The 21143-nt window shown below is 35.4% G+C and overlaps 1 protein-coding gene across 1 annotated transcript in view; it reads right to left on the reverse strand.

Moving 5' to 3' along the window:
* Window positions 1-21143, reverse strand: part of LOC107653103 (cadherin-12-like) — a 155568-nt gene that overhangs the window by 7769 nt on the left and 126656 nt on the right. The window contains exons 7-10 of the mRNA XM_016439741.1: window positions 15600-15853; window positions 6796-6932; window positions 1661-1782; window positions 68-185 (exon numbers count right to left, since the gene is read on the reverse strand). Of these exons, the coding sequence (XP_016295227.1) occupies window positions 68-185; window positions 1661-1782; window positions 6796-6932; window positions 15600-15853 (631 nt within the window). The remainder of the gene's footprint in view (window positions 1-67; window positions 186-1660; window positions 1783-6795; window positions 6933-15599; window positions 15854-21143) is intronic.

Genomic DNA, 21143 nt, shown 5'->3' on the forward strand with positions numbered 1-21143 from the left:
TCTCTCTCTCTCTCTCTCTCTCTCTCCACATAAATCACTTGACTAAGAAATAACAAGACAGACTCACTTCCAAAGTCTCTGACGGTGAAGTTGTTGGTCTTCACTCCCTCTTGAGGGGATTTGAAGGAAAATCTTTGTCCGGCTTGAGGAAGATCCTGGTCTCTTGCACTGATGACCTGAATCACCTATATGACACAAAGTTAATCGAAAGATTATTGATCAGGGTTTAAGAAATTGAACATAAACAGTCTCTGATGGTATATTTGATCACTGTGGGACACCCAGAATGTGGTTAAAAATGTAAAACTGCATAAATATAGTCTTTTAATGGTTAATCGCTTGTTTAAATATTTTATGGTAAACATTGAGGATTACACAATTTCTTAATGATTTATGAAGGTTATTAGTGCACACTGGCATATAATCTCGTATACTAAAAAAGTATATATTAATTGAAACTATTCACATCTTCAGTTCTTTAGGGACAAACGAAATAAACATTAGAATAGAAAACTCATAGTTAGAGTCAGTGTTTGCTCTTAATTAATGGAGATATACAACCATATAATATATTCCTTAGAAGAAAAACAATCCACTTTACAGTGCTTTATGTATATGAAACAATTGCACTCACAACATTAAATGAAGCATGAGTTAGAAACTAGTCACAAGTGCATGAAGATAAGTGGCAGCCGGCAGCATGTGCTCAGTAATGTTTAATCAAGTGCTCCTGTGGTTTTTCTCCTCGATTCTGCATCTAAAACCAATTAGTCTGCTTTCAATCCAGCGATCATACACTGTGCACTAACAGTACAAGCAGATCAATCTTCCGTAGCTAACAGACGTCCGTACCACCCACCCTCCTGCTGGCATCACCTGTTGTAGGGCTGTCACCAGCACCACAGGTGCATGCTGGGTAGGACCATTAACACAGCACTAATGTATCACTTACCCACCAGGCTCGTCCTGTCCAATGTATCAATCAAACCACACAGTTCTGTCCAGAAGCGTCATACCCATTCAAACTAAGAAAAAGGCTCTAAACTAAGAAAAAGACTTATAATAGAACATAAATAAAAATAAATAAATAAATAAATATAAATCTCATATATAAGTATTTTTTTCCCTTCCAAGTACCTAGTGAGACAGGACAGTGAAAAAATATAATAAAAATTATATTAAAAAAATAATCTCCTTCTTGGTAACTAGTGAAGCAGGACTGTAAAAATAGTAAATTAAAATAAAATGTAAAATAATAAAAACACCCTAGCAACCACCTAGCAACACCCTAGATACCACTCCAAACACCTTAGCAACTGCATAAGTGTTTTTATTAATTTCTGGTATCTAGTGTAGTAGGACTGTGAAAATACAATAAAATAAAATAAAAATTGCAACCAGCAACACCCTAGATACCACTTCAAACACATTAGCAACCACATAGCAACATCCTGGCAACCACTAACCTCATTCATTGTGGTGATGCGCAAAAATTACTCACTTTTGTTTTCGCATAATATACAAAGAAATGCAATAGGAAAACATATTGTATAAAATATCTCACAGCATGTTTTCAGAAAGGTTTTCCTGTTTACTCTCTGGTTCAGGGGTTCAGTGTAAATGGGAAAGATACAGTAGATTAGGAATTGCTCACACACACCTGCCCGACTTTGGCGCTCTCACACACGAAGGTCTCGTAAGGCATGGCCAGCTCTGGTGGAAACTCATTAATGTCCAGCACATGAACTGTGACGGCCACTCTACTGGTCAGCACTGGGTTATCTACACAAACCACACAAACATGAGATATTATATGTCATGAGCAACACAAAGCACACATTACAATGCACAAGTTTGCACTCGTTCTTCAGTTATGGAAACTTTTCTCTCCCTTAGAATGATTTTAAAGATTATTTTAACCAGTTATTCTATTTTTAAAGGATATACGAATTGTTAAAGGATAGAGAAAGCAATAATGCTTATTATGTTGGATTTCTGTTTAAAAATGGAAAATATTATGTTTTTTAATTAATCTTGCACTATAGCATCAGACATTTAATTGTTTTGCATTTATCATCACAGACAATATCCACAATAAGCATCACAAGACTGACATCACCATATACCAAAATGACATAATAATATGTTTTAAATTATAAAAGTTTAGTTTGGGGTCAAAGTCAAGTGATTAGAACAGAATCATCCATATACATTTTTTACATGGTTCAGTTTGAGAACTGCTTATAGAATTGGGATCGAATTGACCCTGTCCCATTAATAACTCCACAATTCTTTACTAAAATCATATGACATCAGCCTTCTGCTGAGGAACCAAAATACATTATTAATACAGGACTGAGGACATAATTTACAGTCAAAAAAGAAAGTAGTACACTGTACTGAACGTCATGTTCTAAACCACTAATATACTATACTGCCATCATGTGGTTTTACACTGAAAACTTTAAAGGGGTTTTAAGTATTATTCATAGGCTGCTATTCTATTCTATTCTATTCTTAAAACTACAAAAAGGTTTAGTGAGTAAGAATATAAGGTAAAAATCTGTCTAAAAATAAGAAGTTTCTAGCTGACACACAAGGTCAGCGGGGTCCTCTCTGGCACAGCTGTTGATGTTTGAACACGTCTCGCTGATATTGTTTGAATTCTGCTCGAGCGTGCAGTGTGGAGGTGAACATCAGTGTGGAATAAACTTTTATAGATCAGATCTGTGAGATGGGCTCAGCATGTCTGAGGAGAAGGTGAGAAGGCTTAGAACGAGGGATCTGAACTCATCCCTCCCAGGGGTCCCGTATAAAGCCAAGACTTGTGGGCGACCTTGATGAAGATGAGCAATCTTCCTGGAGAGAAAGTGTGTGTGTGTGCATGTGTGTGTGTCTGTGTGTAGCTGTTTGTTACTTTAGCTTCAGGGGCTCCAGGGTGTCTGACGTCCAGTAAAAAAAAAAAAGAAAAAATGACTGTTGCTACAATTTATCTGAGATCTGACACGTCATCATTCTCCAGGTCCTGTGCTTCTGCCCCAGCTGTCCTGCATCAAATTCCTTTTTCTGTAGCCACTGTTGGAGTTTTACAAGACGTTCTGGCTAACTAAAAGTTAAATGCAATTCACTTCGATTTTCAAACCAAGTGCAAAATTTGAACCAACATATTTGATATGTTCAGATAACCAAAGTACTGAATATATGGCAACATTTATCATTTTCTGATTGCATACATTTGATGCATTTCAATATGTCAAGAAAATAATTTTAATAATAATATATTTTTTAACAATTCAGGGTGTGACCCAAACTACCTTTGACCTGCAACCATAATTTGATATGACTGGCATCTTTTAAATATTATTTAAACTAAATAATAATAATAATAATAATAATAATAATAATAATAATAATAATAATAATAATAATAATAATAATAATAATAATAATAATAATAATAATAATAATAATAATAATAATAATAATAATAAATAAATACATAAATAAATAAATGTAGATTAAAGCTTTAAGTTTAAATTGAATTTTCAACATTCTGATGAAAGTGATGAAGTTTCTCTGGAAAATGTACAAATCATTTTTTTTGAAGTGGACAAACTTAGTGGGTAAACACCTGCAAAATACATTTAAAAAACTATCAATGATTACATTTATGCATCAGGGTTTATTTAGGTTTTCTAATATTTTACAATACATTTTTAGAAAAAAAATATATATATATTAGAATCTAGTGAGTTTTTATTAAAACCACTACAGTGTTTACAAGTCAACTATGGCTTCAACTTAACGACTTAAATGACGGACTTTGCCACTAGATGGCGCTGTTGTATAAAGGAGAAGTCGTCATTTTGCTGTTCGCTAGATTTTTTGACAGCATAACAGTAAATGTGTGTTTGTGATGTTTTTGTTCGTGCTTCATGGTTATTGTTGACCTGGCTTCAAACGAATGAAAATGCTCTAATCACATATTTAAAACGTGCGTCTTTTTAAGATAAAACAGTTCTGCTTCCTTTGTAGGTTTGACAGACAGTTTGTGTAGCCTACAACAGTCTATAGGCTATATGTGGACAGCACATTCATTTTCAAGTTTTGATTGTGGCCCTATTTACAACTGGTGCTGTACAAGATGTAAACAAATAATTGTCTGCTTAACACATTTTGTAAAACATATTGGTTCTAGCTGTCGTGTAAAATAGTTTCTCCTTCAGCAAGCTGACTGTTGTAATGAGCGTCACAGAAGGGATTATGTAAATCAAATATGTTTGCTGTCCTAATGGAAACTAAAAGCAGAAGTTTTCATGATGTGCAACAAGCGTGGAGTGTTTGGAAACTGTGTGCTGACTCATGCTTCCCTCAGCACTTTCTTCTGAGGCTCCAGAACATCTGGAATTCCACCTGGTGTGACATTAATGCCCCTAAAAAGCGCAGGAGAGGTGTGGGAAAAAAACAAGAAGCTGCGATTTATGCTAGACTAGCTTGTGATGGTGTTGAACAGGTGTTCTCCGTACCTCATAATCAGATAGAAAAGCTGTCAAGCATGTTTTACAAGGCACTGCATAATGCAAGTAAGGATATTACACATCACACGCTGGTGATATGAGCATTTATAAGTTGTAGGAAAGCAAAAATGGCTTGTTTAATACTTAGTGCTCATAGTTATCAGCTTCAAATGGTCAAAATGGGCAAAAAAAGTTTTGACTAACTAACTTTTAGGAACATGCAAAATGAAAATTGTCTATTTGACTAGGATGCCTGAACAATTTTAAATATGAAAGATTCAGTCACAGTTGTGATATATGATGTTGCAAATGTATGAGACACATATGTGTGTGTATATATATATACAGTATATATATATATATATATATATATATATATATATATATATATACACAGAGTTCTGGCATGAAACTCTAGATGGTCCGATAGGTCTAACTCAGTCTGACCTAATGACATTTGTCGCAGAAGCAGCAGCAGCGTAGCAGATCTATTCCGCCAAGACCAAATACATTAACATTGTCATTTACATTAGAGAGTTCCGAGAGTTGTCATGACAGAAATATATATAGTCAAAAATAGCAGAGATGGCCTAGTTTATGAATAATTAATATATACTTTTGAATAACATTGACTATATTTATAATATTCAGTTTAGCCATGAGTTATGAATGTCTGACTATGTGCTCTGTGATTTCTCTGAATCCATCTGGGCCAACAGCACCGAATGTAAAATTGTCTAAAAGGCACTGATAGTGAATAAAAATGGAGCTTAACACAGGGTGGACAATTCCCATTGCAGGACAGGAGGGAAGTTTAACAGCCCCGACTTAGCTTTAGTCTCTCCCAAATTAGCTTTAGAAATCACAATTAGCATATCACCAGTGCAACCTTAAGAGACAGTGAGTAATAACCATTACCATGGTGATGAAGGCTCAACTTTTAATGACCTCTCATCCCCATTCCGTCTTAATGAATGTGAGTCACCGCATTTGTAATTTTGATTGAGCACCACATATCCACCAAGATAATGGCGTTGGGGACTTCTTGGAGGATTTGACGACTTGATGACGATGGATTTGCTTATTTATGTCGTGATTCAATCCACAGATCTTTTCCGACACAAACACAATTACAGCAATGACATCTTTGATGCTGGTGCTTGATTGCCTTTCAAATTACTTCCTAAAATAGTCAATAACAAATGCAGTTTGTAAACCCTTTTTTCCCCCATAATCTTACGGTTTTCAAAATCAAACATATGGAAGCCCATTTCAGAGGGAAAAAAATCGCACCTTGTTAAATAATAATTATGAAATAAGAATTAGAATTATGACATAACAGTAAAAATGATGAGATAAATGTCATACTTATGAAATAAAAGTTGAAATTATGACAAAAAAGTGTAGCATAATAAGTCATAATTATGATATAAAAAAATCTGAATTATGACATACTAAGTTGTAATTATGAGATAAAGGTGAATTTGATGAAAAATTGGGATTTTTTAATTATTGAAATTAAGTCATAATTGTGACATATAAAGTTAATTATGCCATGTAAATTAATGATGTTGTCATAATTTTCACTTAGTATGTTATAATTTTTACTTTTATCTCATAATTATGATTTTTAAGTCATTATTATGTTTTACCAAAGAATGAATATCTTTTCTTACGTGGCGAAAATTTGGAAAATTTCTTATGTTCAATAAAAATGGGATATTTAACTTGACAATAAATAAATAAACAAACTAACTAAGTAAAAATGTAGACCAGAAACTTGGCAATTGATTGGCTGCAATTGAGGTGACTAAAAGGGATTTTTTTATGTTAATCAAAAATAAAAGTCACTGAAGGGGCGAAGAATGTTATAATGTAATAAATAATATGAAAGAGTAATTATGGATTACTCTAATATTTGCAACTGACTTTAAAACAAAGATTTATGATATTTATCATTGTTGTCTTATCACTGAGTCTTCTATAAATGACCACCTTGATGGCAAGGAACAATTAATTCACCGGCAGTTTAAGAACATTGAAATACATCAATTGTTAAATTCACTAAGTCAAGGAGAAAGGAAAGACACTGTAATAATGATACATATTCCAGGAGAGTCGTCATACTTTATGAATGCTCGTAAAATGCAGACTTTAATGGAATTTGCTGCTGACTGCACTGCGATGGGTCACCGTAAATCAGTCCTCAAAAAATCCCAGCATTTAAGACAACTGAACTTTTATGAATCACTTCTGAAGTTCACAGCCATATACTTACTAACTTTAGTGGCCACAACTGAAATGTTGTGCTGGGCTATACTCTCCCTGTCCAGAAGCTCATTGGTGGAGATGGTTCCTCTGACAGGATCGATGTCGAAGAAGCTGTCCAGGTCACTCTTCCAGTCGATGGAATACCTGAAGAACAGAGAACAAATGTAGGGCCAAATTTACCAGCAGCTTGCGCCAACACAAACCCTCTTTTGGCTTTAAAAAACTACTGTCAGGATTTACACAGTGAAAAATTAGAGCTGAAAAGGCATGGACACATTTATTTTTGCAGCTGACCTTATTGCCCTTTCCCTTTCAGATGCAAAATTTATGGGGGAAGAGTATCTAAATGAATCATACTCTGTGATTTACTAAGGCTTGCACTAGTCGACTAGCGGAATGCATAGTCGATATAAAAAACTGGATGATGAGTAATTTCTTACTGCTAAATTCTGAAAAAATAGAGGTGTTAATTATAGGACCTAAAAACTCTGCATGTAATAACTTAGAACACTGTCTAAGACTCGATGTCTGCTCTGTCAATTCTTCGTCATCAGTTAGGAAACTAGATGTGATATTTGATAGCAATCTTTCGTTAGAAAGCCACGTTTCTAGCATTTGTAAGACTGCATTTTTCCATCTCAAAAATATTTCTAAATTACGACCTATTCTCTCAATGTCAAATGCAGAAATGTTAATCCATGCATTTATGACCTCAAGGTTAGATTATTGTAATGCTTTATTGGGTGGTTGTTCTGCACGCTTAATAAACAACCTTCAGCTGGTCCAAAATGCAGCAGCTAGAGTTCTTACTAGAACCAGGAAGTATGACCATATTAGCCCGGTTCTGTCAACACTGCATTGGCTACCTATTAAACATCGTATAGATTTTAAAATCTTGCTTATTACTTATAAAGCAAATAAAGGTGACTTGACTTGACTTGACTAGTTTATTTATAGGTATTTGCGCCATTATTTAATGCCCCATAAATGCATGTTTTAACACATTTGTAACCCTGGACCACAAAACCAGTCATAAGGGTCAATTTGAAACTTGAATAAGCTTTCCATTGATGTATGGTTTGTTAGGATAGGACAATATTTGGCTGAGATACAACTATTTGAAAATCTGGAATCTGAGGGTGCAAAAAAAAAAAATAAATCTAAATATTGAGAAAATCACCTTAAAGTTGTCCAAACGAAGTTCTTAGCAATGCATATTACTAATCAAACATTTAGTTTTTATATATTTATGGTAGGAAATTTACAAAATATATCCATGGAACATGATGTTTACTTAATATCCTAATGATTTTTGGCTTAAAAGAAAAATCTATACTTTTCCTATTGCTACAAATATACCTGTGCTACATATGAATGGTTTTGAGGTCCAGGGTCACATTTTTTTGCCTGTGTTGTTGGTGGATTACCCACACCTGATTATAATCGTATCTGCTTGTTTGCAACCTTACGCTAATTAGTGCTGCTCCTGGTAGATGGAATTTGTTATTATGGAAAGGATCTTCTGCGTCTGTGTTATTTAATTTGTCCATTGTCAGTAAATCAACCGCAGAACTTTACACTCCCATCAGCACTTTTTTGGAATTGAGATCTCACAATAATTTGCCCTGTTGAGTAAATGTGGCCCTTTGTCTTAAGGTGTGTTTACACTTGTAGTTCGTTTCTCTTGGTTCTTTTGGTCCGGACCAAAAAAATTAAATAATTTAGTCCTCACCTAAGGATACAGTCACAAACCTGATTGGAATTTTATGACGTATGTTTTGCAAACTTAGCAGGCAACAAAAACAATTCTGTGCTGGACTAAATGCACTCGTTTTTTTTGTACACATACGGTGGTATTTTTACCTGCTGATAACTCCTGCAGAGCTTTAAGGAGTCACAACAGTGGCAGGAATTCATTGCACACACAAATGAAGATCTGCTGCAATGAGACGGTGGTTCTGTTGCCTGTACCGAACTGTGATGATTAACATACTGTAGCTCCCATAATGAGGTATGCTTGAGCATTCTATTAATTTTAGGGTCGCATCTTGTGACATCACCTGTTTTGCGTTCGTTTAGATTTGTTTGATCTGTTTTGCATTCATATAATATCAGCCAAACCACACCAGAGTTAATTTCAAGTTCATTGTTTGGTGTGCAACACGTTTCGTATTGCAGCGTATTGCAGCGTTTTAATCAAACCAAACCTGCCAAGTGCAACCATTTTTAGGGTCACATCTTGTGACATCCAGGGACGTATTAACCATTGGGCTAGGCGGTGTTGAAGCCCCGGGGCCCGAGCAAGGAGGGGGCCCGTCATTAGCTGTGGAGTAGATTGACTGGCCATCTGTAGCACTGATCGTCAAAGCCCCACCACGCCCCCCTCTTAGCGCTATTATTTAGTGGAGCTTTTCCGTAAATTCCATGCATTACCATTAGAGATTAAAATGTAAAATCTGGATTTGGTTTACCAATCAAATGCATTTATTTAACGATATGTGCACGTATCAATCAGGTGATCGCTGCCCCATATCCGCATTCACCTGCACTCCGATCTGTAAATGGTCGCACAAAGAACAATATTCGATAAGTAAAAATGTCAGCAATTCTGAGAGAGAGGGGCTCAATAAGCGAAAAACTTAAAATACAAACAACAGAAAACATAACTTAGCCAGTAAAATCCCCAGGTATCAGGTTATTTTACTAAAGCTGATGGAGTGGAAGTTTTTGGAACCGAGTGGACCGCACACATGGAGCAGAAAAAACACAGCGTCATCATCCCCACAGATTTTAGGTTAGTTTGGTTATTAACTTGATGGATGTATATTGCTTTTTGTGTTTGAACAAACTACATGTTCGCTTAAGGGTGGGGAGAAAATCCGGTAGAAATCCTATCAATCGTTTTGCGCGTCATGATGTAGGCTAAGCTTATCATTTAAACGCGTTTTAAGCAAGTAAATTCAAATGGTTTTAAACTGTTCATGGACATTAAGCAGCGGGGCAGAATTCATTCTGGTAAATGCGTGCGTTAAGACGGGTTCAGCCTCAGCCTGATACGTGCGGCGCGCACCTGCTCGTATTGCGACTGACTAAACTTGAGTTATTTTTCACTCATTGTGCTTAAACGTTCAAATACACATAGTTATGTGTCAAAATGCCCGTCTTTGCGAGAATCCTCGTAAACACAGTCATGTGTCTTATAATAGTTAAAGATAAATCATGTGTAGTATGAGGCTATATGAAATCCTGCATTATATGATGAGATCTTAAAAGGATGTTCACCCACTGTCATATACTTACCCTCAAATTGTTCTAAACCAATAAGAATTTCTGTGTTCTCCTCAACATAAAAATATATTTTGAAGAATGATCATAACCAGTTTCTGGTCCCCACAGTCATGGGGGCTCAGCAACTGTTTGGTCACCAGTATTGATCCAAATATATTATTTTGTGTTCAACAGCAGAAGGAAACTCATAAAGGGTTAGAACAACAACAGAATTTTCCTTTTTGGGTGAACTATTGCTCTAAAGCAGCCTAATATAGCTGCTGTTGTCATTTGTGTCAATAATGTAAATCAAACATCGGTGACATCACATCCTGTTTTGGGTTTGTTTAGATTTTTATGGTCCGTGTTGCATTCATATATCAGTTGAGCTGCACCAGAGTTCATTTCGAGTTCATTGTTTGACACGCGCCAAGGTTCATATGGCAGTGTTCACGCTTATTCAAATGAACCACAATAACAGTGCAATTGCACAAGTGTTCATTATAATCGAACCAATGTCAAGTGTCAACAATGAATGTATGTTGAATTTATACAGTGAAGACTATTCAGTCTATTTGTACATTTTCTTCATATAATATTTTTTATTCAGTGTTTTGTTTTTCAAGTAGGTCGATTTCTTATGATCTTTGTTCAGTTGTAGCTTAATTTGTGACTCTTTACTTGTCTTCAGTAAGCTTATTTTTACTTACACTAGTATTATTTTTTTTGTGTGATATTGAAATTGGCAACAAAAATAATGAAATTTCAGGGCATCAATAATTTTGATATAGGATAATCCTATTTAAAGCTTTATATATATATCACGCGCCAAGGTTCATATGGCAGTGTTCATGCTTATTCAAATGAACCACAATAACAGTGCAATTGCACAAGTGTTCATTATAATCGAACCAATGTCAAGTGTAAACACGCCCTTAAATACAATACATTTGAGGGACATTTTCACTTTAACTAGGTTAGATACTACTAGATTAGTACCATAGATGAACATGATACTCAAGAGTGTATATTAAAAATGTTTTTTCTCATTTTCTCATCCTCACAGTTTTACACAGCGCTCATCATGTTTGATTTAGTCATGCGGCAAGCTGGCATGAAAATATTGTGCACTCTAGTAAATTGCGATGTGTGGGGTCCAGTTTTGAACAGCTGTGAACATCGGTGTAATGGCCTAGCAACCTTGTTAATGGACCCTGTAACCATTCTCAGGTGGTACTTTACATGTGTCTCTTTGAGACTTTGCACACCAGTATGCATGAATATGAATAACTTTGAAAAAGTTGGGTTTTCATTGACCTCCTTCATGTTCTACTCGACGCTTTGGACTCATTCTCTCACTAACACTTTTGCAAACCTGTTCTGAACTCTGGATGCATTAATGCAGGCTGATATTTTCAACGCTGCTTATTTATTTATTTGTGGCTTGACCTAGAATTGAGCAAAGAGAAATGAAGTTGGAGCAATGGGCGAGGTGAGATGCTACGGTGTTTATATTTTCCACATTTCAGCGGCTGCCTTGTTAAATTCACTCAAAAGGTGGTCAACAAAAAAACATCTGAGGATTTTGTGCATTTGCATTGGATTATCAACAAAAGCCTTTGATGTTGTGATTCACAACCGTTAGGAGGCCCGATTCAACATAATAATCATCATAAATACCATACAGAGACTGCAGCTGTGGCAATGTAATGCATATAAAACCGACTCATCTGGAATTGGTGTTAATATAGCACATTTCAAAGCACAAAAAAAAAATTGGGGAAAAGGAAATATCTCTCAGGACCCTCAGAGTCATGTGGCATCATGTATGAGAGAGAAGAAAGACTAAAATGTTCTGGCATTGTCATCATAAGCTGCTTTTGAAAGCCAAATATTTAATATGAAGATCAAACAAGATTGGAAAGCAGTGCATGCAACCTTTTGTAATATTTAAAAATGTTAATTATTGAATCTTCATGTTCTATTTAATGTTCTATCAGGCCAATTTTTTTTTTTCTGAGAGCCACAGAAGTTTTAGTTGATTTCCAATTAGCTAATGGTTAACCTAATTTATCTGAGCAAAGCATTTTTATATATATATTATTTTATTTAAATTTTTTAAACAGCCAATGCTGCTGCTACACGAATAAAAGCTTCAAACAGAATTTCAATATGCTGCTTCATTAATCTTTACAAGACTACGAGATTACAAAACAAACAGACTGATGAACAAATTATTCATTGTAGAAAGTAGTTAGAGACCGGCTCGACAGACCCTTGGCTGTGCGGAGAGATGAAGCAGAACATCAAATTTGTCCTATTTTTACAACTAACATGACTCTCTGTTCTATTCCTGTAGGAGGATGTGAGAGTCAGTTAAATAACTGTATCTCCTGCATTTTACCTCTTATTAACTGTTAGTGAATTGAATAGGACAGTCGCTGTAATCAGGGGTCAGTATATTCAAATGTTAACTCACAGATGAAACATTAATAAGTATTTGGAAAAAGAAAGCAAGAGCTGTGGGTCGACTCAGCTGAAATTGCAGCTTTGCTGGGCCCGAGATCCAAATGTGTAATGAGATAAATATCCCAGAGGAAAAGCTGAGTATGTTAAAAAACAAACATTCATAAATACAGGAACATCCAAGAACAAATTGATCTAAAATCAACATGAAATGCTGTTCAAAACCCATTTTGCTTTCATAATATGATTCATTTACAAGTGCAATTCTGAAAGAAAAAAATACTTTGCTAGAGGTTTTCAAAGATAAACATTTTATTTTCTTTGAAAAACAGTGATGAATTATGCAAGCATTTAGAACGATAAGAGGGTCAATTTTGATTTCACGTTGACCTTAATCTGTTCTATCATCTTGGCTCTAGTCTGTGCTTCTCTGATCACTCCAGGAGCTATACAGCATTTCTAATGCAAATGCCTCCTTAGGGTGAACCTCTTATGTTGTATTTCCTCATTTCTTGGTTACTTTGGTTAAAAGCTTCTTCTAAATGAAGAAATGCACTTGTAATTTACTGTACAGAAGTCTACATTCCTCATATCAGTACATTTTGCTCACCGTGGGGCTCTGAACTCTTTTTGGTTGGTTTACCTCAAGATAGGTTTCAGTGAACTTTTGTGCATGCGAACAACACAGCTTTGGACAAATGTACTTTTTCATAAGTCTGTCCATTTCTGATCTCTCTGCAGCTCTTTTCTTGACCACCGAAGCTTGGAGAAAACTTAAAAAGCTTCGGTGGAAGTCGCAGAAACCTTCAATACCAAAAAGCACTTTAGCTATTTTGTCTCACTCCATGCGCCGCAACGTGGACATGCGGCGTGTATAGACAAATTTTTAAAAGCTTTGTTCCCTTCGCAAGGAGGCTCATTGGGGACTATTGTTTTCCGATGAGAAAGTGCACATCCCCATTGAGCAATGTTACAATGTGTCTAAATATTTAATCAGGGAAGACCTTTCACTTATACAAATCTTTCCTTTGTCCATTTTGCTTTCTTACAGTATATTGAATGAAATATTCATAGAGAAACAAACTAACTTGTGATGTTAGGTAGTTTTGGGACCCCGCAGTGGTGCATCAATGGTTTGTCTTCTTGTAAAACGTTAAAAGCAATCTTCTAAAACATAATGGATTTTAAAACGAGGTAAATCTTTCAGCATGCTGCTGTTTTTACCTGCTGTTTTTAGTAAACACAAATATTGGATATAGTGATGTGTAATTTGGCACACAACCAGTTGTTCCATGGAAAAAATTAAAGGGATAGTTCCCCAAAAATGAAAATTCTGGCATTAATTACTCACCCTCATGTCGTTCCAAACCTGTAAGACCTTCGTTCATCTTCGGAGAACAAATTAAGATATTTTTGATGACCCTCCCATAGACAGCAAGGATCCTAACATGATCAAGGTCCAGAAACGTAGTAAGGACATCGTTAAAATAATCCATGTGACATCAGTGTGTAGGGTATCAGACCGAATCAGACAATCTAAGATTTGGTCAAAACATGGTTGAAACATGAGGAGCCAAATTCCACAGAGACCCAAGACACAGGATGTTCGTAAATCAGATCTTGGCCCCACAAGCCTGAACCAACTAGCAGCTTTGAGTAGCTCACAGCATTTAAACAAAAGAACACTTATTGACAATTCCAAGGAGATTGTCAATTTTAGGGCAAGTAATCAAGATTAAATGGTCAAAGAGATGACCACATGACCATCACGTGATAGTAACTACAATCACGAGCTCTTTGGAATTGACTTCCCCCACCTCGACCACAGAGAACAGACTGAAATTCCTTATGAGAGACCTCTTAACCTCTGGTCTTCATACATTCACAGAACATGTCCTTATGTTCAGAGAATGGCACAGAAACTGCATTTCCATGTAAATATGCATCTAAATGACACTAAAAGGACTTGAGCAACTAATCATTTCAATGCATAACTCCATATCATGTATGTAACACACACATCAGACTATCAGGTCTTAATCATTTATTGTGTATGTATTTTGAATAACAGATTTATCCAATAAAGCCTTATTTATATTGAAAAGAGAAGTATCTTGTGTTTTGTGCTTACAAGTTAATGTCTTAAACTGCCGATCTTGTTACTGTGCTAATAAATAGTGTTTCCACTATACTTTGGATATTAATATCCATTGCAGAGTTGATGTTATACGGCTCGTTCAATGAATCGCTGGCCGTCTCAGTGAGCAGCCGTAAAACAGTGATTCTTTCCAAATTCCCTTTAAAATCTTAAATGATTCCCTTTGAGCTAAATTGACCTGTTTCCCTTACAAGTGGTTTAACCGTAATTTTTTGAAACTACGAGAATACCTTTTGTGCGTAAAAAAAAAACAAACATAACGATTTTATTCAACAATTTGTCTCCTCCGTGTCACCCTGGCAACATTTTGGAGAGTATCACATACGTAAACAACATATGCAACGTATGAACGCGGATACGTTGTTTACATTCAGATCAAAGCGTAAACAGCGTAAACAACGTATCCGCATACGGTGCTGCTGACACAGAACAGAATACGTTGTTTATTTATGTGATCCTCTCCAAAATGGCGCCAGGGTGATTCGGAGGAGACGAATTGTTGAATAAAGTAATTATTTTTGTTTTCTTTGCACACAAAAAATATTCTCGTAGCTTCATAAAACTGAGGTTGAACCACTGATGTCACACGGACTATTTCAACTATTTTAACGATATCCTTACTACGTTTCTGGACCTTGATCGTGTTCAAGGTCAGAGAGCTCTTGGAATTCATCAAAAATATCTTAATTTGTGTTCCGAAGATGAACGAAGGTCTTACAGGTTTGGAACGACATGAGGGCGAGTAATTAATTCCATAATTTTCATTTTTGGGTGAACTATCCCTTTAAGTCTGGAACATCCTCTAAATATGATGCTCAAACGCACAATAGTGATGGCTCGCTTCTTACAAGGACTGAACTAACAACCTTCCGGTAACCAGCCCCTAGTCTTATTCGTTTATATGTGCTATGTTTGAATACCTGACTGGACTGTTTCCTGCATCGAGATCCTGTGCTGTCACGGCTCCTATGATGGTGCCTTGTGGCGTGTCCTCATAAACATCCATCGCGTAGGAGGGTTTGCTGAAGACGGGAGGCTCATCCACATCCAGAACGTTTATCTTCACTGTCGCTGTGTCTTTGAACGGGCCAAAATTGTGGAAGCGTGGATCCAGGTGTGCATTGGAGGCCTCCACTTTAAATGTGTATGCTTTTTTGGTCTCATAGTCCAACGGCTGGGGAAAGAGAAACAGGAAAGAAAAAAAATATATATTGAATGCATCAGATTTGTTCAGGTAAAGTTTGACAAGGCCTCTTGAATTAGACAACACTGAAAGGTCACCGTTTGGCTGGTTATTCTATATATATATATTCTATATGTGTTTCTGTATTTGTTTTATTTTATACATTTATTATTTTTGACTTTAAGTTTTGGGTGAGTGAGATTTTTTTAAAGAAGTCTCTTATGCTCACCAAGGCTGCATTTATTTGATAAAAATACAGAATAAAACAGTACTATTGTGAAATATTTATATTAAATGTTTATTAACAATTTTTATTTTAATACATTTTAAAATGTTATTTATTCCATTGATGGCAAAGCTGAATTTCCAGCAGTCTTCAGTGTCTTCAATGATCCTTCATAAATCAATCTAATATGTCGACTTTGTGCTCAAGAAATTATTAGAAGTGCTGAAAACAGTTGTGGTGTTTAATATTTTTGTGGAAAATTGTTTTATTTCAATATTCTTTGATGAATAGAAAGTTAAAAAGAACATTTATTTTCAATAGAAATCGTTTGTCATATTATCAATGTATTTACTGTCACTTTTGATTGATTCAATGCATCCTTGCTGAATAATAAATTATGAAGTGCTTAAATTGTGCAGTAAAAATGAATATTTTTCAGTTAGCCCCTGCTGGTGGATGTTGTAACTACAGCATCAGGTTCAAAAAAAGATGCTAACAGACAGCGTTCTCCATATTGGCCACTCATTGAGGTCTTACATTAAAGCTTCATTTATTTATTTGCGTTTTATCTTTTGCATAAATTGCTCGCTTTGATCATTTCGAATGCGGGGCCTTTCTCAGATCTCAAGTGTGTCGATGTCAGCCTGTCTGGGGAAGTTTGTCACAATTGCTTTCAGGCATGTCAAACAAACAACACACACTCCAGAAATGGTTCTCTCACGCTCCCATGCACATTTTCTCCTGATTTTGCTCCCCTTCCTGTTGATTCGAGGCCCCTTTTCTGCTGAAATCTATCTTTAAATTCTCACTTCGGTTCTTCTAAATCAAAGCTTGTCTGCCGTCAGTATGACAGCCGTAAAATGTATGTGTGTGGATGATTGTGGTCTTGCACCATTAATTCAAAGCAGCCCATCTAGAGATGAAAATCATACAGTGCTATCTCTGTCAATCTCTCTCTGCGAGATGGCGAAAGGGCAAAGGAGACAAAGATCATATATCTGACCTGTATACGGTTTCCATCATGAGCAATTTACTTCTGTATCATCTTCAGATGAAAGCAAACACCATAGGTAGAAATGAATGACACCCGCAGATCCGTAAATACACATCATATGCACTCTATATGGAAGTAACATGTATTTTGCACCAAAGCAAACAGCTGTTTAGCTAAGAAAGGAAAAGACGTCAACTTTGGGTGAGTGGCAACTCGGGATCATTTGGGATTTGGTGGTGTCAGATGCTCCTTGCTGAAGTTTCCACGTCAACTAAATCAAATTGTGCTAATTAGACTCCCAATTAGGTGAAAGTGAACCTCCAAAACCTGCAGTTGCTAATTAGCTAAAGTTGACATGAAAACAGACTCATTGGTATTACTGAAGTCTTAACTACATAATACAGGGAAAATAAGCTCACAGTTGCCCACAAGTAATTAGGAACCAAGTCATTTTACACAAAAGATATTTATCTAATTATTCAAACTAGCCTATGGCCTTCTGCGTCCCACAGAGACGAGACTGTTTGACCTTTAGAGGATAAGAGATGCATTGATATCAAGGTTGCAAGCAACAGAAACATGTCAGAAAGGCAGTTTGCAGGGAAAATAGCTTGATTTTCAGAAAAAAAGGACACGTGGAGGACTTCGGTCTTCTTTAATATGCATAACGCTAGTAAAACTGTATTTCCATCCGGATGACATTACGCCACGTCCCTCGTTTCAATCAGAACGCATAGCCTTTGTATAGCCTCTAATTTGAAACAAAAGCTATAAATTGCTCTCTGACTGCCATTTCATGTGGTTATTTTCCATCTTGGTTCCCTCAAAGGGATCTTTATTGATGCTCATATTGAATTATGGCTGGATCTTCACAGTCACATTGCTTGAGAAAGGCCCGCACCGCCTTGTGATTTACTTTCCCTCCATGACGATTTTTTCATTTATACTCCCCCAGAGTGAGTTTTCAAGGTCATTTAAGCTGGTAAACTATTTGGCCACATAACAGCTTTGCTTCAGTATAAATTAATACTTAAAAACATGCAAAAATAGAGAGATAGAGATACTAAACAACTTCCGCGTCACCTCTGCACTAATGCTGACTTCATAAAAATTGGATATTTGCTACTGTCAGACAAATGTGAAACTATCTTCTTTGCTCAGAATATGATATATTCCAATATAATATAAGAATGTAACATCTGATAGACTTACAGATTGGAAGAAAAAAAAAATCATATGTACAGCCTTGAACCTCAAGCGAACAGGCCAGCAGTCCATTAAAACGACAAATAATGAGAAAAAGATGAATGTGTTACTCATCTTTTCCTTTTTCGTGTGCAATGAATGTAACTGTAACTCAATAAAAGTTAATAAAAATATAAATATATAGTTTTTGAATACACTTATTCTCACAAGGGCTGTATTTATTTAATAAAATACAGTAAAAGTAGTAATATTGTGAAACATTATTTAAATTTAAAAGATTGTTGTCTTTTTAAATATATTTTAACATGTAATTAAAATACTTTGCTTGTGATGCAAAGCTGAATTTTCAGCATCATTATTCCAGGCTTCTCCGTTAAACGTTCCTTCAGAAATCATTCTAATATGCCAAAATAATTGCTGCTCAAGATGCATTTCTTATTATTATCAATGTTGAATTTTGCTGCTTAATAATTGTGAAAATTGTGATAAACTGCCAATCAAAAGTTTGGGGTGGTTTTTTTTTTTTTTAATACAATTAAATTTTTTTTTAATCATTCAAAGTGAGAAAAAGACATGTGTAATGTTACAGAAATTTCTATTTTTTTTAATGCTGTTCTTTTAGGCATTCTATTAATCAAATAATGCATCACCATTATTAATATTTGATCACCAAAAATAATTGATAATAACTGAGCACCAACTCAGAATATTCTAATGATTTTTGAGGTATCATGTGACACGGAAGACTGGAGTAATGATGCTGAAATTTCAGCTTTAGAAATTACATGTTAAAATATATTAAAACTGAAACCAGTTCTTTTAAATTTCACAATTTTACATTTTAACTGCATTTTTGATCAAATACTGTAAAAGCACTTTTTATGTTATAAGCATGGATAATGAGAAAGAAGCGCTCCATTATGTACATTTCCAAATCAACGCCTGCTCTCACAACCATGTACATCAGATTCCCATTTGAGTTTTCACGACAGGCCCGAGATGTGAGGTGAAAAGGGTGAACCAGACATGGCATCTCCCATGTCCGGTATTGATGGTGGACGGTGGACGTGAACGGTGATTAAATGTCAGAGGAAGCTGCAGGATTATTGGAGGTGAGGAGGTTTAGCCTAGAAGAATGTCAAGAGCATCATTGCCCTTTTAGTGTGTGTGAGTGGCCACATCACCCCGGCAGCATCGGTTAATGACTTTATGCCGAGACCAGGGAAAAGAGAGAGAAAGAGAGAAAAGACGCAGGAAGGGTAATAATGACAGTGACTCAAAACTAATGAAAGGCTCTTCAAGTGTGTCACTAGTTGTGATGAAACCGAATCACAATACGAAGACTATAGTTTACGACAGCTTTTTCTCGTAAAGGTCCTGAATGCTTTAAACCCTTGACCATGAGAAATAGAGCTGTTGCTTTAATAGCATAGACGTATCTGTATAGCCACTTACTGATTACACTTGAGTAGTAAGACGAAACTAGCTTCTGAACTGAGAAAGAATATATTCATCAAGAAAATGTTCAGAGACTTTCACCTGTGTTAGGATATAGCATCCTGGATTATTACATTTTCTTACAAAATGTGCATTTTTCCTTGCCTGTCACTCAATATGGGTCAGACTGAAAAATAACATGTCAAATATTCATTATAAAAATCAAAATATCTGGCAGTGAATGAATTAATTGAGACTACAAGGTGGTTTCAAACTAATTTTCAGCTCCATCTATAGATTTGTTGTCACAATCAGACAGAAAATCTTGTGTTCTTGAAAAATAACCATATTTTGCGCATCAAGCATCCGATAACTATTATCTATCAACAAAACAGATGAATTACACACATCAACATTATTTAACTTAATGGTAGATGTCACCTCTAGTGAGTATTTTCATTACAAAGCATTGATCTTCAATTAAAGGTCACAGTAACAGGACAATAACTCAAGGGACACACAGAAAACCTTAGCTATCAGTGGTGAAGTGACACACACACACAAAGCTACTGAGAGAATGTAATTCTAAACATTTGATTGTATGTGGGTTGGGGGGATCACTGATTTAACATTTATCTTTCATTGCACTTCAGAAGTTAAACTTGTTCCTCACAAGCATGATATGTAAAATGATTAATAATTGGACTTTAATTCCCACAGCAGTGTTTAATACTATAAATAGTCTTCTTTCTTTTTTAACTGGTCTATTAAGATTATAATCATCAAATGTGACATTATACTGTAAATGCCACAGCCTGTGCTCTAGAAGTAAAACACTGAACTATATGCATTTTCTGGTGTTGCTAACAGGATACTGTTAAAAAATTTGGGGTCAAAAACACTGACTGATTGATTGATGTAATTTGAAAGAAACTGAAATTAACACTTTTATTCAGAAAAAGATGCATACAATAGGTTACAGTGACAGTAAAAACATTTATAATGTTACAAAATATTTATATTTCAAGTTAATTCTGTTATTTTGAACTTTCTGTTCATTAAAGAATCCTGAAAAAAATAGTACTACAGTTTCCACAAAAATATTAAGCAACACCACTGTTTTTAACATTGATAATAATAAGAAAAGTTTCTCGAGCAATAAATCAGTAATTAGAACGATTTCTGAAGGATCGTGTGACACTGACAATGCTGAAAATTCAGCTGCATCACATGAATAAATTACATTTAAAATATTATATAACAGTTATTTTAAATTGTAGCAATATTGCAGAATATTTGTTTTTTTTTCACTATATTTTTAATCAAATAAATACAGCCTTAATGAGCAGAAGAGCAGGAAACACACACACACACACACACATATATATATATATATATATATATATAGAATCTCACAG

This window comes from Sinocyclocheilus anshuiensis, unplaced genomic scaffold (genome assembly GCF_001515605.1).
Source record: "Sinocyclocheilus anshuiensis isolate Anshui unplaced genomic scaffold, SAMN03320099.WGS_v1.1 scaffold1328, whole genome shotgun sequence".
In the NCBI taxonomy this organism is placed as follows: Eukaryota; Metazoa; Chordata; class Actinopteri; order Cypriniformes; family Cyprinidae; genus Sinocyclocheilus; species Sinocyclocheilus anshuiensis.